The sequence below is a fragment of the Chelonoidis abingdonii genome, chromosome 8 (genome assembly GCF_003597395.2).
Source record: "Chelonoidis abingdonii isolate Lonesome George chromosome 8, CheloAbing_2.0, whole genome shotgun sequence".
NCBI classification, from domain to species: domain Eukaryota; kingdom Metazoa; phylum Chordata; order Testudines; family Testudinidae; genus Chelonoidis; species Chelonoidis abingdonii.
In genome coordinates, this window is record NC_133776.1 from 91,594,256 (window position 1) to 91,615,111 (window position 20,856).

Sequence of the window (20,856 nt, forward strand, 5' to 3'; positions counted from 1 at the left end):
GATGGTTTTGTGAATGTTGGCGGTGACTAAGCCCCTTTGTGAATCTAGCCCTAAGTGACTTAAGAGCACAAGTCGTTTAGGCACATCATAAAGATTATAGGGTGGGATTTTCAAATTTTGTCAACTGAAAGTAATTGATGTTACTGTGGCATTTGTGCTACAATATGTTAATTATAGGCAATACCGTAGTAAGGTTTATTGCTTGCATAGCAAATAAAGATTTCACTGGCAACTGCTGTAGCTTTGGGTAATTCAAGCCCTGTTCCTTACTCTAATGGATGCAATATAAATGTTACACCAAATTTTGTTCATTGTTCGGGATAGCAAATGCATAATGCAGATAGCATATTGTTACCCTCCAAACTAAATGAAATACTGTAAATTAATTCTGAGCAATCGTTCGGAAAAGGGAATTGAAAAGAAATGACTTCACAATTAAGACTCACTACAGCACTAATTATTTCCATTTCTTGGCATCTGAACAGCGCAATCATAATAGAATAATCATAGAATAGCAGGATTGGAAAGGACCTCAAGAGGGCATCTAGTCCAACCCCCTGCTTAAAGCAGGACCAATCCCCAACTAAATCACCCCAGCCAGGACTTCGTCAAGCCTGACCTTGAAAATCTCTAAGAACGGAGATTCCACCACCTCCCTAGGTAACCCATTCTAGTGCTTTACCACCCTCCCAGTGAAAAAGTTTTTCCTAATATTCAATCTAAACCTCCCTCACTGCAACTTGAGACCATTACTCCTTGTTCTGTCATCTGCTACCACTGAGAACAGCGCTACATATAGCCAGATGGCTATATATGTATATATAATAGTGGTAACATGTAGCTAGATGGACAAAAGACTGATGACAAACCTCTTCAAAACTGGACTAAATGAGTGCTGATTTGGTAGCTTTTACTGATTGGGGCTTGCACACTGTGAACCAAAACATTTCTTCTAGTCATAATCAAAGGGCGTATTATCATTTGCTGATGCCAGTTTAGAGACAGATGCAGCACTGCACTTTGTCAGAATAGTTCTGCCACTACCCACAAGCTCTACGTCCAAATATCTCTTAAACCCCAAAAAACTTCAGGCAAGACAAAAATAACAACAGCAAGAAATGATGCTTCACACAAATCTCCTGTCATGGCCTTCAAAACATCCTTTCTGAAATCATTCGCACTGCGAGAGGCAGAGAATAGTAACAGAGAGAAAGAGGAATTATAGGAGAGTATAGATCACTTCTTCAAATGTTTGGGTATGATTGAGTATTGTAGAAATGCGTGGCTCCCTTGTCAGCCCAGATTTGTGGAGGAGTGGCTGTCAAAGTGAACGTGACATGATTGACATAATTTTTTTAGGAGTTAGCCTCACCCACCACCTCTCTGTGTGAGGAGAATGTTACGGCTCCTCCTTATCTTGCTGAATCGGCCAAATGGCTGAGTACTTACTGGAAAAGTCAGACTGAGGATGGGTGACTTTTGTGGGAGGAGAAAGGGAAATAAAAATGGAAGTGTGTCATGAAGACAGGCTGAGGAGCAGTGATATGTGGCTTTGAAGAAATGGGGAAGGAGAAAATGTGAGGACCAGATATGACATCAAATAAAATTCTTATAATTAAAACATTGGCTCAGTTGTTGAGGGGAGAACCAATGTATTTTCTCTCCTGATGAACCAAACAGCATGGAAGAGTTTTGTTTCCCCTCTGTGGTTCAGGGAAGGATGCCACCATCTCAGTGTTTGGGAACTGGTGTGCTAAATTGCTAAACAGATTGGCCTGAGAAGGTCTGAGAAGAGAACATATCCAGAGCTAAAACGGTATTCCAATCTCCTTGATCTCTTGCCTTATACATAGCAGTGCTCATATTACAAATACAGCCCTCTAGCTGGATCCAGTGCATAGAGATATTTCTTGTTGTTTTTCAACTGGTCTGCCACAGAACAACAGTACTTGCCCGTCTGTGTTCTGCCCAGCGTGGCTGGAAATGATGCCTTCTCTCAGACATTGAGAAAGGGAGCGGTATCAGTGATAGAGCTCATGAATTGACTTGCAACTCTGTCTCATAAAGCAGATTGAAGCCTGCCCCAAACATAGGTGCCTCTCTTCAACACTAGCGTGTTTCTTTGCAAACAACTCTGACGCACAGGACATAACTCCATCATATACTTATTTCAATAATCTCCATAATGTGAAATGCTAAATATTCACTGGTACATTCCAGCTTTCCTACAATATAACATTACATGCCAATCAAGAATATGATCAGAGCCTATGGAAACACATAGTTGCATCACCAGAAATGTGGCATTTACAAAAGAGCTCTTAGCAGTGGCGTACAAACCTATATGGCTATAGGACAAATCCATGGGCTAGGCAAATATGCTGAGCCAGATTCATTGATGGACTCCGGCTGCTTTGCACTTCACTATAATATAAAGCAGCTGTTACTCCGGTTTAATTATCTGGTTAGACCAGGTTTGAGTGATTTGTGTCATCAGAGCAACATAAAGCAGCTGGAGACTACTGGTGACTCTGGCCACTGTAGGTTAAACAAAGTTTTCACCAAAAGAAAATCAACAAGATTTATAAGGAAACACCCTCATTGCCAAAAGTAATCTGAAGGCAGTACATTATCAAGCAATAGACAGTACAATCAAGGATCATATCCTGCTCTCAATATGCCTTAAAATCAGGATATAAAAAATGTTTAGAGCACTTTTGTACTTTCACTTTGTCAGACATGGATTTCTCTCTCCTGTGTTCTTCATGACCCAAAGTCATGCTTGTTTGCTTTAGCACCACCAAAACCAGTCACATCAACACAGCCCGATCAACAGAAAATTGCGGTATCAAGGAGTTTAGCCCTTAAACAAATGCTCAAACTGGGTGTTTTCTAGATTCACCTCTTCTTGCTAAAATAAAAGAGGGAAGTGGGTTAGGATGGGAAGCAAACTAGTGTTTACACCTTTACTCAAGTGCAAAGGTCCCCTAGGCCCTAAATATCTTTGGGGGAAGGGCAAAGTCCCCAAACTAATCCACTACTCTGTGGACAAGAGATTTAACATCCCGCTTCAAACGAACAAACAAAGATCTTCAGTTTGTCAAATTTACAATTCCTGCTCAGTTATAAAGTTAAAAAGAGAAGTAACCAGGCCTTCCAAGATATGTCTACACAGCAAAGAACCCCCGCCCCCGCCCGGCTCACCCGTGCCAGGAGACTTGGGTTCTTGGCTCAGGCTGCGGCAGGGCTGATCCATTGCTGTTTAGACTTCAGTGCTTGGGCTGAAGCCCAAACTCTGGGACCCTCTGGGTAGGAGGGTCTGAGTTTGGAAGTCTACACAGCAATGGAACAGTCCCACCTGCTGAGCCCCATGAGCCCAAGTCAGCTGGCACAGGCCAGCCATGAGGTTTTCTCTATTGTGTAGACATACCCTCAATCTGCACATTGTAATTTGTTTTTCCTGACCCATCAAAACAATGCCCCTAAAAAGCCTGGGTGTATGGCAGCCAAGGAAATTTAGGAGCGTTTGTATTAATCAAGATTGAATGCTCTGTTTAGCTTGACAGGACACCATACCAATCTAACTGAACGACCATCCTGATGTCTTTTTAGAACACAGAGATAGAAATATTTCTGTAAGAGAGACCAAAATCAACATTATTCTCTGGAGGGCATTATTGGAGGTTAAAGACCAGACTAAATGAAATAAGGCACTTTAAGCCCCTCCCAGCCTGTAAATCCCGATCCGGTTATAACTATTATATAGACTCTCCGTCAGATCTTGTAATTGAAATAACTTATGACTGTATACAAACCTTTAAGGGTGAATGTATTATCCAACTCTTCTAGCCTTTCCTAGAGCAGAACTTTCACATTCTATTGTGGGATACAGCCCATCATAACATATCAGTCTATCTAAGTTTGCTGCATAAATACATAATAAGTATATAGCCACATATATTAAATGGGTTATACATCATGGCCTACCTGTATTATCACTCAGTAGGTGATATTAAAAATTCAACATGTGCCACCTTGCAGTGACGGCAGTACCACAGTATTTCTTGCTCTCTATATAGGAAGACACTGTAGTGACTCTAGGCACCTGCAACAATGAATACTGAGTTTCTAATGGGCCCTGTAAAGGATAACAATCATACATGGGTAATATATGCAGACCTTCCTCTGGCATAGGATTCATATTGATTTGTACGTGCAGAATACAACATGATGGAAACGGACACATTCTCAATATAAAAACAATGACTCTCTTCTTGTTCAGTGCTTATATAGCAAATAGCACAATAGGGGTTCTAGTCCATGACTGGGGAATCCAGATGCCTCCCCAATACAAAATAATATGGTCACTTGTTATCAATTAGGCCTTGCTACCATCAGTTATAAACAAGCATATTTAATTTTCATTTCAAAATCATAAGGAATTCCTTTAAATAATTGGTGCTCTTTTAAAACTTTGTTACCATTTCCAATCATGGGTCCACTTTTATTTCTAGCCTAGTTTAATAATCAATTACATGTCTACATCGTTCAAGATTTCAGACTGAAAAGGCTAGAATGAAGGATCCTCAGTATTAAATCCTTCAGTAGACACTGTTTTCAAACAGTATATCCAGAAATTCTCTTTACAATGTTGTTCAGGCCTTGACACTTATTCAGTGAGGAATATTTTCTTATCTGAAACACTGCAGCTGCTGATGCTGTTGTGCCTGGCCCCTGGCTGATCAACTTTTCCGTTAATGAGAGGTTACTTGTAATTTCTAAATTTGTTATGGAGGTCACTGTATGTTTTTCCCACATACTATTTCTTACCTTCTGCATGCTGACATGATGAAATAAACAATTATTTGTGAGTGTGCATATTGGCAATCACTTTATGCTGTCATTTTTGCCTGTAACCAATCTAGTGAATGCAGAAGGTGGATGAAGATGTTGTTTTGTTCTGTCATGTTTGCTTGTAGTGCAGCTGGTGAATATGGAAGTTGGATGCAGATGTTGACAAAAGCTGCATCTCTTTAAATGACAACAGTGCACTCCTATACTAGGTTTTAATTCTGCTTTGACAATGAGTGTCTATAAAGCAGTAGCTTTGCAGTAGGCAGTCACTGGCGGTTTTGGTATGGCCTTTTGTAATGTATCCAAACTCGCAATCAGGGGTAAATTTCCTTCATTATTTTTGTGTAGTTAAAAGTTGCAGGCTTGGGCTTCAAAACAAAAGGAATCCTGTCACAAATTTCATTAATATCTTTTTCTGTAATTAGTGCTCTCCTTGGTAGTACAAAAGACTTTTTTGTTTTGTTGTCATGAATCATGTAAGTGCATCTCTGTTATGTTGTCAGTAGGTTTCCTCGCTGCTGCAGCTGGATTTAATTTTTAAAATCAGGCTGTAAATAATGCTGTGTTTAGTGTAATGTGGATTTGGTCTAATACGTCTTTGTGTATACATTCTATACACACACAACAGTATAAGATGGTAACACATCTGTCTCTGTAGGGGTGTGTATATATCTATCTATATTTTTTTCTACCTCCTTGTGTTAATCCTATCAAATAGGGTCCACTGTAGGAATCTTCTTCTTCCAAAGTGCTCTGTTCAATGACATATCTTCTATCGCACCTTATGCTAACATGTCTTCTTTTATGACATCCCACCACTTCTTGGGTTGGCCTCTTTGTCCTTTTCCTTTAATCTTGATCTGTTGCACTCTTTTACTCACATAGTTGTCAAGACCGCACTTTACATGGCCAGACCATCTGAGCCTGCACATATTATTTCGAGCATGTCTCTAACATACACATTCATTAGATGGTCTTTCCTGATAAACCACTCATCTCTCTCAACATTTTCATTTTGGTGGAATATATCATTTACTCATCTTTCTTCTTTGGTGCCCAACATTTAGAGCCATATGTTAAACCTGGACGGACCATTTTATAGATTTTCCCTTTTAATTTTACTTGTATCTTCCTGTCACACATTACACCACTTATTTCTCTCCATTTGAACCAGGTGTTTATCATTCTAGTTCTAATTCATCCTCTATTTCCCAGATTCTGGAACGCAGATACTTGAAACTGCATTTTCACTACTGTCTGCCCATCTAGTTTCAAGGATAATTCCTCTGCGTATTTTAAGCCCATGTGTCTACAACGCATCTATCCATTTATCAAGATCTTCTTTTATACTGTCTTTCTTCTCACTGCATGGAATGATATTACCTGCAAACAGCATGCACCAAAGTGCCTCCTTCTGTATGTTCCTATGAGGGTCTTCAAGACAAGGATAAACAAGAAAGGGCTCAGTGCTGATTCCTGATGTACTCCCACCTTTACTTGTTTCACTACTAAAAGGTCGGATTATTGATGCTGCCCCTATATACTTGAGTTGAACATTCTGGTACCATTTTTTCACTCATAGACCACCAGATGACTTCTCTTGGAACTCAGCCTTTTCCAGATCAATGAACACCAAGTGAATATTTTTCCTTTTCTCTCTAGTTTTTCTCAGCTGTCTCAGTGCAGAACAGCATCTATTGTCAACCTTCCTGGCATGAAGCCATATTGATTTGCACTAATATCTGCTTCACTTCTTAGTCTCTTATCGATGACTCTCTGCCACAGTTTCTTTTGTATGACTTATCAGCTTTATGCCTCTATAATCTGTGCAGTTGTCAGCGTCACTTTTCCCCTTGTATATCGGCACCAAAATACTTTTCCTCTCTGAGTTTGAGATCTTTTCCCATCTCATGATTGAATAGAACACGGGTGTCAGCAGATGGGTACCTTCTTTACAAATATTTTCCATGCGTGATCAGGGATTTTGTCTGGACGTAGGGTCTTATTAGTTATTTCTTTGATAGTATTTGCCGTGTCATCTGGTGCGATCGGCTCCACTACACTAAAGTTCATCAATTTGAAGTTGCATTGCTGTCTCGGGTTTTCTTCATTTAAAAGCTGTTCAAAATACCTTTTTCCATTGATTCTTTATGCTACTATCATCAGATAACACTGTATTAGTTTAATCTTGGACGAACCTCACTTCCTTTATATTTTTGGTATTTCTGTTCCTTCCCTTTCCCAGTCTATGTACACTTTCCCCTCTCTCCTTTGTTTGTTCCAAGTCTTCACTTTCGCTTTTGTAGCTACATTCCTGGTCAATTTCTTTACATCTGTGTATTCTTCCAGATCTCATTTGTTCCTACTACTTTGCCAGAGTTTAAACTTTTTTCTTTCATCATGCCTTGTACTTCTTCACTCCAAGTTTCTTGCTGAATACCCACAAATTTGTTTTGCACTCTCCAATATATTTGTGGCCATAAACCACCCCACATTTATTCACTCTTTCTGCGTGTGGTGTCTAAGGAGTCAGTTATGAAGAAGATGAGGTAAAGTCCTCCTTAGCCTTACCTTGTAGTTTTTGTCATCGTATCTTTGATTTTTCTCTGTACCTTTGTTCTAAAAGAAATATTTAGGTGGTCTATATTGATTAGTAAGACTCTCTCCTGCAATTGCCTCACATTTTTTTTTATCTTTTATTTTCTGCTGAGAAACAAGCAAGTAAACAATTTGGCTTCTAGTCCTTCCATTCTTGTAAATAATAAGATATTCATCTCTTTGTGTAAAGAATGGGTTGGATTCTACTGGATCATGAGTTTATGCCATCTGGAATATGTTGTCTTTTGTCATATCATTTTCAATAGCCCAGCCATATGCCACCTTCCCATCCCAACGTTTGTCTCAGCTGGGGGTGTGTGCGTGTGTGTCCATATATTGGGTTGTGCGTGTATATATCATATGTATTATATATACAAACATGCACACATACTTTTCCATAGAGCCAGATGTGTGACCATCTGATGCTGCGGGCTTCTCTCTCTTTTCCCTTATGGAAGTTTGCAGTTTGTGTCTGATGCCAGCATCAGGCTCTATGAAAGTTTATTTATGTTTCATTAATGTAGCTCAAACACATTAAACTACATGAGCAGGATCATAATTTAATATAAGTGCAAAGTGCTAATGCAATAATGCATGCATATTGGATTAGGAAATGAAAGCTGTTACAAGTCATTTTAGTTCATTTGTAATAATGCCTGAGACTGAGATACTGATGTGGTAAGAAAAACTGAACGAGAGATTTGGGGTTTAGTGAAATTTCCCAAATCTCACCCCAGGAATGCTGTGGAGAAGCAGTATAAGGAAGGCTGGAAGCTTGATGCTACAATCCTTTCCTAGGACACCTTACACAGCAACATGGTTACTTTCTATGGGGATTGCCACACCACCATCCCTTGACCTTTTCTAACTTACATTGATGTAGCTATGAATTGACATGTGCAAGAGCCTTCACTTATCTTGTACGTTGGCCAGCATCCTCATTCTCTCTTTCGCTTTTATATACATCTTCCTTTCCACCTTCAGATTTTTTTCCCTTGTAAAGGCTTCACTGGAGGCTCCTACTTTCTGGATCATCTGCAGGCTTCAGTTTGCTGCTGCCTCCTTTGAGGGCTTGCTCAGGTCATTCTGAGATAGCTTGGTTGGCTATATAAAGCCAGAGCTTCCCAAAAACTTTATTACAACAGTAGACACAGACAGAGATACATCACCAAGAACCTACCTGAATGCATGTAGGCATCTGCCTGCAGTATGAACTTCTAATGCTGAAACCTTAGGGTTGCTTTGAAGCACAAAAAAGAGGTGTTTCTTTAAAAAATGCATTTTTTTCCTGAGTTTTTTCTCTTTCCTTTTAAATGTGTTAGATAAAAATATCCAAGCTTTGTCTCCCCCATCCTTCACCACCAAAAAACCCAATACGGTATTCTATACAACTAAGGAATTGGATTCAGTTGCTTGGATTTCATTGTCATTTAATGAAATCCCTTTAGAAACTGTCAATTCCAGTAGTCTTCCTTCAGTCTTTTTCCTCCTTCTCATCCCATCCCAAGAAGGTTTGTCTCAGCTTGGCCCTTAGTGACAGATATTGCTGCATGAATGATTCAGAGTGAATCACTTCTTCAAAACATTTAGTCCTTTTTATTTTTCTATGCCAATAATTATCCCAGGATGGGCTTTGATTTTTGCTAATATTTTGTTATTCAAAACTGTTAGACAAAACCTTCATGGCCATAATTTTCAGAGGGGTCATGACCCACAAGTGAGATCGGATTTTCTAAAGTGCTCAGGACTCCGCTACACTCATTGTTCTCTGTGGAGGCTCATGGGTGCTGCGTTGTTTTGGAAATATGGCCCCAATTTTGGCTCCTGAGTCATTCTGAAAGTCTGGTCTTGTGTGACCAGATATAGGGTGTTTGTGAAATACTTCCTAATTATTAGTTGTGGTGTGTGATTAGTCACGGAAGGTCACAAGGCATTTTTTTGTGTTCCCTGGTGGGATGATTGAAACTGTTATAACCAGGGGTAGAGAAATCCAAAGGGATTCCAAGGTGGCTATGTGAGCCTTTCTGGAATAAACTTTTGTGTAAATACATTTACACAAACATTTTTTGAAGAAAACTAAACTCTTACAAATATTCATGGAAGATAAATACAAAGATCCACAAACTGTTGTCAGAATGAATTGGTGAAAAGATGTTCACAAACTTTTTTCTGCTTTCTCTTAGCCTTAATGACAGGACTTGGGTCCTGCTTACTGACAATATTCTGCCACATTTACCATTGAGTAGAGAGGTTTACACACAGTAAACTACTACTCAGTAAGGGTGGCAGGCTTGAGCACTTGGGTACGCCTACACAGCAATTAAATACGTGTGGCTGGCCTGGCTCAGCTGACATAGGCTTGCAGGGCTCGAGCTATAGAATTGCTGCATAGACATTTGGACTTGGGATGGAGCTCTGAGGGGGAGGATCCCAGAGCCTAGGCTCCAGTCCAATCATCTACAGTGCAATTTATAGCCATGCAGCCTGAGCCCAAGTCAGCTGACTCAGGACAGCCGCGGCTGTGCTGCCGGTCATTTATTCCAGTATAGGCATACTGTTTCCAAAGGGAGTGTCTTTTTTTCCCACCTACTCCCTAGGTCCAATAGCTATTTTCCAATCTGTGTAATACATTTTTTAGAAACTCACTTACTGATTTCCTAAATTATGATCCTTATATAATAGAACCTCTCCAGGCTGCATTTTATAAAGCAGGCTCTTAGTCCTCTGTGATAATACAAGTGGAGGAATGCTGTAATGAAGTTTCATAATAATTCATATTAATTATTGTTACAAAATATGCTACAGCATTATTTAATAGTATGCTGTGAAAAGTATTTGTCAAATGAATGAACAAAGTCAATTTTTGACGCCTTCCTTTTAAAATGTTATTCTGCTTACTAATATGCAAAATGCAATATTTTTCAATTACTCTCTTAGTCATGAGTGTGAATTCGCACAGTGCTGTTATGATTGGCTCTGTTCTGCCATTTTACTTCCTTTCCAACTCATAGCCCATGCTTATAGCATCCACTGGATGAGCAAGTCACTGCATGTTGATGAACACTATTTTCATTCAAATTGCATGAAGGAGTTGTGTTGCATGGTTTTTTTTAAAGATAATATTTGAAAAGTGAGTCTTATGCAAAGCATAAGAAGTTTTCCAATGGGATTCTTAAGATAGCAAATCACATCTAAAATGATTCATAACAGATTTCTTCTAAAAATACATCTGTATTAAAAATGAATAACATGGCATGCTGTAAATTTACACAAGCAAACTGATACAGAGAAACAGGGGGAACAAATTCATTCTGATTAAGGCCAACTTCTGCTCTCAGATGTGCATGAATATGTCTCACTGAAGACAATATATGCTGCATGAATCCAAGGACAGAATTTAGCTCAGGCATGCTGGAACAATTTTTATAGTGGAGGTGCTGAGAGCCATGGAACTAAGCTGTAAACCTGTATATAATGGAAACCACTTCAAGCCAGCTGGTGTGGCAGCACCCCTAGTTCCAGCACCTATGGCTAGAACCTTACAAATTAAATTGTATGATTAACAAAAAGGCTGGGAAATTAAATACAGGGGCATTTTGTGTTTCTTCAATGTCTTTTTTAAAAAAAACCCCATTTTGATAAAGAAATTCAGTCAAATAATTATCAAGGACTCTGCATATGTGGAATCCACTTTAAGACTAAACACAGACAATTTACTTTTAAGTTAGCCATCTTTAATGCTACCATCAAGGTAAGGGAAGCCCAGAAATGAATCAACCCCAGAATTACAGAAATATATCTTAACAGAAAATTCTTCTCATACAACTAATTAATTAAACTTATCCATTCAACCTGCTATCTTTATTTATATAATGGCTTGCATATTCCTGGTTAAATCCCTGCTCAGTAATTGCTCAGGTTTGAGGGGGCATGCTTGTATAATAAAATAACTGTGCCTAAAACTGACAATATTCAGCAACAAATTTCCTGGCATATGCTTTTCTAAGTTCTACTACAGATTCTCAAACAATTAAGAAGTAAGCTCACTGAAATAAGAGTATCTGAATACAATAACTGTACAATTTTGCCAAGAATCTCTGTGGGTGCAATTAATTGTTTTGCATTTAAGAAAGATAAGCAAATGAATTATGATATGCATGTCAGCGGTGTTTAAATAAGCATATGCACACTATCGTACAGAAATCACGGATGGATATGCCAAGACCTCCCTTTAGTCTCATGGAATAAATAGTCTCTGCTGGAATTTGATAAGTATCTTTCCCAGTGAAATACTGGCAGCCTCCAATACTTTGTGGACCAGATCTTTAGCTGATGTTAATTATTGTAGCTGGTGTTAACTGACTTCAGTGGCGGTATGGAGATTTATACCAGCTAGGATCTGGCTCTCTATAATTATTTCACAATAGAAATTCAATCTTTTCAGTTTTAAAATAAAAGGGGAACATCTATTTTTGGCTGTAACAATGATAAACCGTGTAATACCAATTTGTTTAGTGGAATCTAATAGAAGGAAAATCTCCATGACAAGTCAATTTGAAATGTTTTTTTTTTTTTCAGTTGTGAGACTTAAAATCCTTGTAAAATCATAGGATTTATTAGTCATTGGGGCTCCTTTAGTCTCAGAATGTAACTGTCTGATGGCAATGAACATACAGTATCAAGAGGAGGCATGATTAAAACTCAGAGCCATCTGACCTTAAAGAATACTTGACAAACTAAGGGGAGGAAGACAAGCATCTATGGAACCAATTTTTCTATGTGAATAGGTTCTTTGTAGTCCAGTAATGGGCAACAGCGCGCACAGAGACAAGCAAATGAATCACATACTCACCCCATATCTTGAGCACAAACAGAATATCAGGGAGTCAGAGGAGCTCAGTCTAAGACCATGGCACCATCAATCTGTAATGATTCAAGCCTACATACAGTACACCCCCCCACACACTAAAATACCAGCAGGAAGTATCTGATTATAAACTCAGGACACCTATTCCCCAAAACTTGGGCCTCTACCTGGTAAGCTAACAGAGCTGTTCCGTTAGCTTAGCTAGTAGAAAAAGTTGTCATGAGTGAGTAAACTCCATCGTATTGCACCATAAGTCAATGACACATGCATATCTCATTCCTTGATACACCTTGCATCTCTTCCTTGTAGCGATAGCTTCTATCTTTCCCCAAATATTTCCTCCTTTAAAGGAAAAACAAACAGTTTTGAAAAGGCTGTTTATCTTCTCCGCTTGACATTTAAAAAAAATAAAAATTAACCAATGTTCATATTTTATGCATTACAACTAGAGATGAGCCTGAACCAAAAATCTGGATCCAAACTGCTTCGACCTTCATGAATGTTTGGATCCAAATCAGGTTTCAGCCTGGCTCTCTAGTCCTATCTTGGGCTGAAGTAAAATCGTGGATCAGAACACACCTAGATTTTGACGAAGTCTGGATCCAAATCTGTATTTGAACTTGGGTTGGGCTCACCTTTCATTAAAATGTACATCCTTGTATCCAGCTCTCTGAGTTGCACTATTGGACTAGGGAAAGTCAATTACAATAATAATACGCTCCTCTTCAATAGTATATTTCATCTGAAGATCTCAGTGTGCTGCACAAACAGTGCAATGTTAGGAATAACAGGGTTGTAATCAGTCTTAAATTAGATCACAAGACTTCACTGCAGCCCTGACCATGTACAGTGTGAAATCCATGCTAAAACCAAGCAATAATCAATGAACATAGTGGGCCAAGTTCATTCCTGGTGTAATTCCACTGGACTGTGTAGAGTTACACCAGGAATGAATTTCAGCCTCCTGTGTTTGTGTTTCATACCAATCAATCAAAAGAAAAAAACAGCATGTAACTATTTTTAACATTTGCATTAGCATCATAATGGCTCCCCTATTCAGTACTGATACCATGCCAACACTGAGCAGTGTCATTACATCAGACATCTCCACTGACATTACATAAGCTCCTCTGTAGCTGACACAATGTTAAGAGAAGTTCATTGCTACCATTATTGTGCTAGTTGACATCTAGGAAATGCATCAAGTCTGTTCTTAATGTACAGGCTCTTCAATCTTTGACTGCCTTGCGAATTTCTGATCAATACATAAAAAATGGGCTATGTTTTGAGAGGGACATTGTTTTACATACTTATTTGATGTCATAATAAGAACCTGGCATTAAAATAATAGATACTTGCAAAATTCAATCTGTCAGTCTGGGGCAGGGAAGAGGATTACAGACTTTAGAGAGAGAAATGGGAGAAAATGCAGGTCAAGATTTGTCTTTAACTATATATAATGCAAAATGATATATTGGTACCTGCCATATGTACATATGCAGGGCTGTGGTTCTCTTTTGGAGTTCAGGAGACAACTTGAGCTTTGCTTTAAGGGTGTGTGATGTCAACAGAATCCCTCAAGAGCATTATAGTTAAATTAAGTCACAGTAATTATTACAGTAATATGGACACTGATTAGCTTTTGCAAAAGATGAGTTGTCCAAAATAACTTAAGTTCTTTGCTAAAATCCACACTGTTAAAACTGTGCTACGTTCTGCACAGTTGGGAATATATTATTTATATTTTAATGCCAAGACAAATCAGCCTGTGGTATTAAGTGCCTGCAAAATATCACCATTGGAAATTAACACTTTTAAAATAAAAAACCTTTTTTTGACAACTCTAGAAGTAATAATTTAAAAAAACCTAGCTTAATCAGCTTTGAGGTTCTTTCTCGCTCCTCCTCTCCAAGGAGAAAATATGCATCGGGCCTGAGAACTGGCTTGGCCCACGTTCTATTCCCGGGGATTTATGCTGCTGAGTGACAAATCCCTGAGGATTGAGGTTTATAGCTGAAATAACCATCCAGCCTTTAACCCCAAACATTACAATAAACAACAAATAAATAGGAAAGAGATTTGTGATTCATGGTTAAAAAAGACAAATCAAAGGTTCTCCTCATTTCCATTTCCTTTCCCTGCAATATACTTTACCATGGAATAACTGAACTGCTTTTCTAGCATCTACTAACACAGGCTTGAGTACTTGTTAACATAGAGCATTATTTCCTTTAAATGATGCCTGAGCAAATACAAAAATAGAAAGATGACCTTGCCCTTACTATTACCACTGTAAAAAAAACAAACTGTTTTAGATTTCTCAGAATTTTAAATGTTAGTTGGCTGTTTGTAATTCAGGCAACTGGTGAAGCTGCATTGTACAAAGAAATCTCTTTCATAGGGTAGAGGCAGACAATACAGTGTTGGATGCTGGGAGGAAAATGAACATTTAATATACTTGCACACGTAACATTATATAAAATGTTGCTTGAGGGACAAGAATGAGAATTAAGAAGCCTATTAAAACTCATACTCTTTTCCAGGCTGTGATGAGTACTGAAGAACTGGAGTGATTAAATTAATCTGAATTTCAGTCCTTTCTTTCCTTTTATTACACAACTGCTTTTGCTAATATCCCAGATGACTGAAGTAACAGATTAATTCACTAACTAGCCAGATGTAATCAACTTTTATTAATAAAACACGATAGTCATTTGCAATAATTGTCCAAAACTCTGCAGCTTACTAAAAATAAAGTTCCTGCAGTATTTTGGACCAATACAAAAGCATTTTTTAAATGAGAGATTGCATGTTATAGTTCCATATCTGAATACTTTTCAGAACAAAAAGGCATTTTGAATTAATTTTGTTGGCAATTCCTGTACTCTCTATGATCAGCAATGTCATGGTAATGCTAATACCTAGCCCAGTACAGCTTCCCTGTGCAAGTCACACAGGTAAATGCAAACTAGGACTGTCAATTCATCGCAGTTAACTCTTGAGATTAACTCACAACAATTAATAGCTATTAAAAAAATTAGTCGTGATTAATCGCAGTTTTAATCACACTGTTAAACAACAGAATACCAATTGAAATTTATTAAATATTTTAGATGTTTTTGTACATTTTCATACATATTGTAATCTGTATAGTAATTAAAATCAAAGTGTATTTTTTTATTAAAAATATTTGCAGTGTAAAAATGATTAACAAAACATTTCGCTTTGTTGTGAAAGTGCAACCTACAAATGTACATTTTTTTGTTACATAACTGCACTCAAAAAGAAAACAATGTAAAACTTTAGAACCTACAAGTCTACAAGTCTACAAGTCTACTCAGTCCTACTGCTTGTTCAGCTGATCGCTAAGACACCAGAAAGTGGGAACTGCCATTTGCATGGCACTTTTGTAGCCGGCATTGCAAGGTATTTATGTGCCAGTTTTGCTAAATATTTGTTTGCCCCTTCATGCTTCGGCCACCATTCCAAAGGACATGCTTCCATGCTGATGATGCTTGTTAAAAAAAAATGTGTTAATTAAATTTGTGACTGAAGTCCTTGGGGGAGAATTGTATGTCTCCTTTTCTGTTTTACCCGCATTCTGCAATATATTTCATGTTATAGTAGTCTCAGATGATGACCCAGCACATGTTGTTCATTTTAAGAACACTTTCACTGCAGATTTGACAAAACGCAAAGAAGGTACCAATGTGAGATTTCTAAAGATAGCTACAGTAGTCAGCCAATGTTTAAGAATCTGAAGTGCCTTCCAAAATCTGAGAGAGATAAGGTGTGGAGATGCTTTCCAAAGTGGAAACTACAGAACCTGAGCCAACAAAAAAGAAAAATCAACCTTCTGCTGGTGGCATCTGACTCAAATAATGAAAATGAACATGTGTTGGTCCACACTGTTTTGGATTGTTATCGAGCAGAACCTGTCATCAGCATGGACACATGTTCCCTGACCTGGAAGGGTGGTTGAAGCATGAAGGAACATATGAATCTTTAGCACATCTGGCATGTAAATATCTTGCAATGCTGGCTACAACAGTGTCATGTGAACACCTGTTCTCAATTTCAGGTGACATTGTAAACAAGAAGCGGGCAGCATTATCTCCTGCAAATGTAAACAAACTTGTTCAGCCAATCGCTAAGACAAACAAGAAGTAGGACTGAGTGGACTTGTAGGCTCTAAAGTTTTACATTGTTTTATTTTTGAATGCAGTGTTTTTGTACATAATTCGACATTCATAAGTTCAGCTTTTATGATAAAGAGATTTCACTACAGTACTTGTATTAGGTGAATTGAAAAATACTATTTCTTTTGTTTTTTATAGGTCAAATATTTGTAATCAAAAGTAAATATAAAGTGAGCACTGTACACTTTGTATTCTGTGTTGTAACTGAAATCAGTATATTCGAAAATGTAGAAATCATCCAAAATATTTAAATTAATGGTATTCTATTATTGTTTAACAGTGCGATTAATCTGCAATTAATCATGATTAATTTTTTTAATCGCTTGACAGCCCTAATGCAAACATAATTGTTAATCACTTAGTTTTGTGAGGTAGTGGTCAATAATATGGACACTAACTGGTTAGCTTTTGCAAAAGATGAGTTTTTCAAAGTAACTTTTAGTTATCTGCTAAAATCCACACTGTTAAAATAATAAGTGAAGTCCTGGCTCCACTGAAGCTGATGGGAGGTGGAGCAATATCTGTTTAACTACTGCAACAAATACAATTTTATACCCTTCTATCTAAGATATTTACAAAGTGACAGTCTCTGTAGTATTAAAGATTATGTTCTATTCTAGGTTACGTGCCACTGAAATTGCTTTTTTAAAAGCTACATTTACATTTGGAAATGAATCCTTTCCAGACAATCACACACTTCAGTTGTGCAAGCAGAGACTGCTATCCTGAGCAGGCAGTGCATCTTCTGTTTCTAGCCACAGGTACTGCAATTTCCAAGTACTTATAAAATATTTCATGCCAGTAGGGCGTCACAAGAGAATCAGTCCTTAGTGTTAAACACAATCTTGCTGCTGTAATAAGTGCTTTAGCCTCATCTGCTGAGCCTCGTTAGCAATTGGTCATACAACCAAACTTACTTTTCTTTCTTACTTACTTTTCTGAGCTACGTGTAACCTAAGGTAAGATGTATCTCTCCTCTGGAATCTGGTCCAGCTCCCACTGGCCATTGGAGAGGCCAGCGGTGTATGCTGGGACTAGACTGCTATGCCCATTTTAAGCCAGCAGAAAAGGGCTAAGGAGAATTGATCCTGCAGACTTCAAGATTTTTGCTGTTCGCTGTTTTGTCCTTATAAAAAGGTCTCTTAAAAATACAACAAATAGCTTTAAATCACTGAACTATGAAACACCTTGTGCTCAATGCTTCAGGCTGCATTAATGTGTGATCGCTATTTCTTTGTACAAGGATGAGCTCAGATGAACACTTATTAACTTAATGCACCCCTGGCAGGGCCAACACTACTGGAGCCTCTATCTGTTAGTTAAATAAGGATCTCAAGTTTGATTAAACTGCACATGATGAAAATAAGACTGTGTCTCATTTAAAAAGCTACTGCGCAAGCAAGCGGCTTTTTTCGTGATTATTAAAATGGTTCTAATCTGTGTTCTTTTTTGCCTTGATAAGTCAAATAACAGCTTTGCCGATTACTCTTACTAAGGTACCCGATTGTGGTGACATTGAGGCTGACCTTGGAGTCACCTCCCCCGCTGCCGCACTCTCCTTTGTCGTACCACCATTTGTTTTTCAATTTGTCCAAGAGGCCTTGCTCATTCAGTTTTAATACTGCCAGGTTAACAGCATTTCTTGAAACGATAAAACATAACTCGTAAGAAAATGCACAAATGCTTAAGAAATCGTAACGTATAAAAAAAGAGCACAAGAGGACAAATTGGCTAAATTTCACAGAACGTGGAGCTATAAAAATGTTTCTACAGCAAATACAGGGTTAAATATTGGAAGGTGGCATGGAGGATAACATTTGCTCAAAACTGAAGTGTGCGGGATGGGGAAATTGTCTTTGAGGAAAAAATGTAACAAGAATACCACATCATGCAATTAACATTCGTCACATATGGCAGTTTAACTTGGCTTTTACCATTTAAATTGAAAAAGCCATTGAACTGTAAAATTAAAACAGTAACAAACAATCAGAAAGGACAACACAGAGAGAACATTAAAAAATGGATGCATTAAGTAAATGAAACCATAATTTACCGTCTTATTTTACTCCATGGAATATTGAAGATTTTAAACTTTAAAGTTACCTCAAAATCCACAAGAAAGAAAATGACAACACAATACATCAGGGTAGGTGGAATACTATAACAACATATATATTGTTATATTATTCCACCCACCTTAATGCTGAGCCTTTCGGAGTTGCTACACCATAGCCTTTGGAATCCAGGTTCCCACCAACTTTCATTGTGTCACATGGCTTTCGCTGCTCGATATACTCGTTCATGGTCGATTCAAGGAGGAAGGCAAACTTTCCCTTTGACTTCCGCACCCTAGCGACCCCGTCAGCTGTTGTTTTGGTAAATACAGATGGCTCTGCTGACTTCATATACGACCACATTTTCTCATAGACTGCTATTTTTGATCTCTGAGAAAGATAACAGAAAGCAGACAAAGACATTTTTTATTAAGTACACACATTGCGCAGTATGTAAGCATTGTGCTGTCGAAGTCTATATAATACAGATTAAGTTGCATAGGTTGTCACTAACTATGGTTTTGTGGACTGTGCCCAGCACAAAGGGGCCCTGAACTGGTTAGCCTGTAGCTGCTAACACGCTATATATGATGAATAATAATAAATGCAGCTAATGGAGAACAAGTACTGGCCCCTAAACAATCACCAAACACAGCAAGAAGTTAGGAAAAAAGTGGGAGGCAAGAGAGAAATGTATCTGAGAAATTTCTCTTGCTAACTGACATTTAATTGGCAGTTTAACATCCAAAATGGAAAACAGTGCATTCCATCCCAGTCCCTTGATCTTTCTCCTTGTGTGCGTGCGGCTGTAAGATCGAACCAGATCAAAAATATTAAATCCAAGCTCATCTGTTATGGCTAATACATGCAAATGAAGGTCCTGTACTTTTCCACACAAATCATTGCTATCAGTTTATTTCATTCTGTAACACACCACTGGTGAACCATAGACATTTGCTTATTAAAGAACACTCAAGAATTTGCTTCTCGTAGTGGTGATTCTCGTAAGGTTTAGAACTGCAGCCAAGAGACAACAGTAGTTCTACTGGGCTATTAAAAGCTGAGGATATTCATCTGGGAGATATGTACAGTGATTACAAAGACTTTAGTAAACATTGATCAACTTTTTTTGTTCAGATAGTTTCAAATTTTGCTGAAAGATAACAAGCATGCTAGTAAGAAGCCGATGGTCTACATTACATTCTCTTGCGCTCATTAAAGTGAACAGCTCAATAGACCCCAGGCTATTTTATTATAAACAGCTGCTGGTTATGCATTTTTTAAATGCATGTTGATTTGTTCAGTTTGGAGACAGCCAAACATAATAATCCTGGCTCTAAGACACGTGCTTAGTAACTTAGGGAGGCCGAACAACTTTTAAAACAAGTTGGTGTGTTACTTCCCCTTTCTTCTTTCTGTCCACTCTTCGTGTCGCAACCTTAGATGGCAGAAAACTCCGGGCTAGGGAATCCCCTCATCCCACCATATATACATTACTATAAACCATCTTAATGTACCGAGAGTGAAATCAGTAGTATACTGCACCATAACTTAATGTTCCCTGTCTGTCCCACACCGTGCAATAATGCCTGGCTACTTACTGCAAACTCAGGATTTAGTCAGTCTAACCCATCTAACTTTGTCACATTCCTTGTCAACTCCTATCTGGAATCACTAAAGCTAGAACAGTAGGTAGCACACACAGTGGTTAAGGTCAGTGCAAACTGTTGTGAACTTATAGCAGAAGTCTCTTCATTCGAGCTCAAGTCATGCTTTTTTTCTTTTCCTGCAGGACAATTCAGTGTGCTTTGGATGCTAGAGTGACTAACAAGTACTATGTAAACATTTTATAGATAGCAAATCCTGCCTTCATTCCTTATATTAAAATCCTGATGTAGCTGTGACTGAGAGAGAGAGGAGTATAGGGCCAGGCTTTTATGATAAGTATTTCTCCTAGTGAGCTGAAAACCAATTGCAAATACAGTGCAATTAAAACCATCATGATACACAATAGAAAATCAGAGAGAAGGCAGAATAGTGTGCCTTCATTGAGAGGTGGGTTGGACAGTAGTCGAGTGATTAAAAATGAAAATATTTATTGGAGAAAAATAGCTTTTGCAGCTGCTTTTTAAAAGTGTGAGGAATGAACTGCAGAGGTAGCTAGCTATGGAAGTGGGGTGGTGAAATCAATTCCTCATGTGACGGTAGGAAGGGGCTAGGGTATTAGTCTTGGACTTGGGAGACCTGGGTCTGATCCCCTGCTTTATCACAGACTTCCTGTGTG

At 38.2% G+C, this 20,856-nt stretch overlaps 1 protein-coding gene across 4 annotated transcripts in view; it reads right to left on the minus strand.

The window, feature by feature from the left end:
- Nucleotides 1-20,856, minus strand: part of GRIA3 (glutamate ionotropic receptor AMPA type subunit 3) — a 212,731-nt gene that overhangs the window by 17,189 nt on the left and 174,686 nt on the right. For 2 of the 4 annotated variants that reach the window (XM_075068840.1, XM_075068841.1), the window contains exons 13-14: nucleotides 18,715-18,962; nucleotides 18,045-18,159 (exon numbers count right to left, since the gene is read on the minus strand). In XM_075068840.1, the coding sequence (XP_074924941.1) occupies nucleotides 18,045-18,159; nucleotides 18,715-18,962 (363 nt within the window). The remainder of the gene's footprint in view (nucleotides 1-18,044; nucleotides 18,160-18,714; nucleotides 18,963-20,856) is intronic. The other 2 variants (XM_075068839.1, XM_075068838.1) reach the window with 1 other exon arrangement.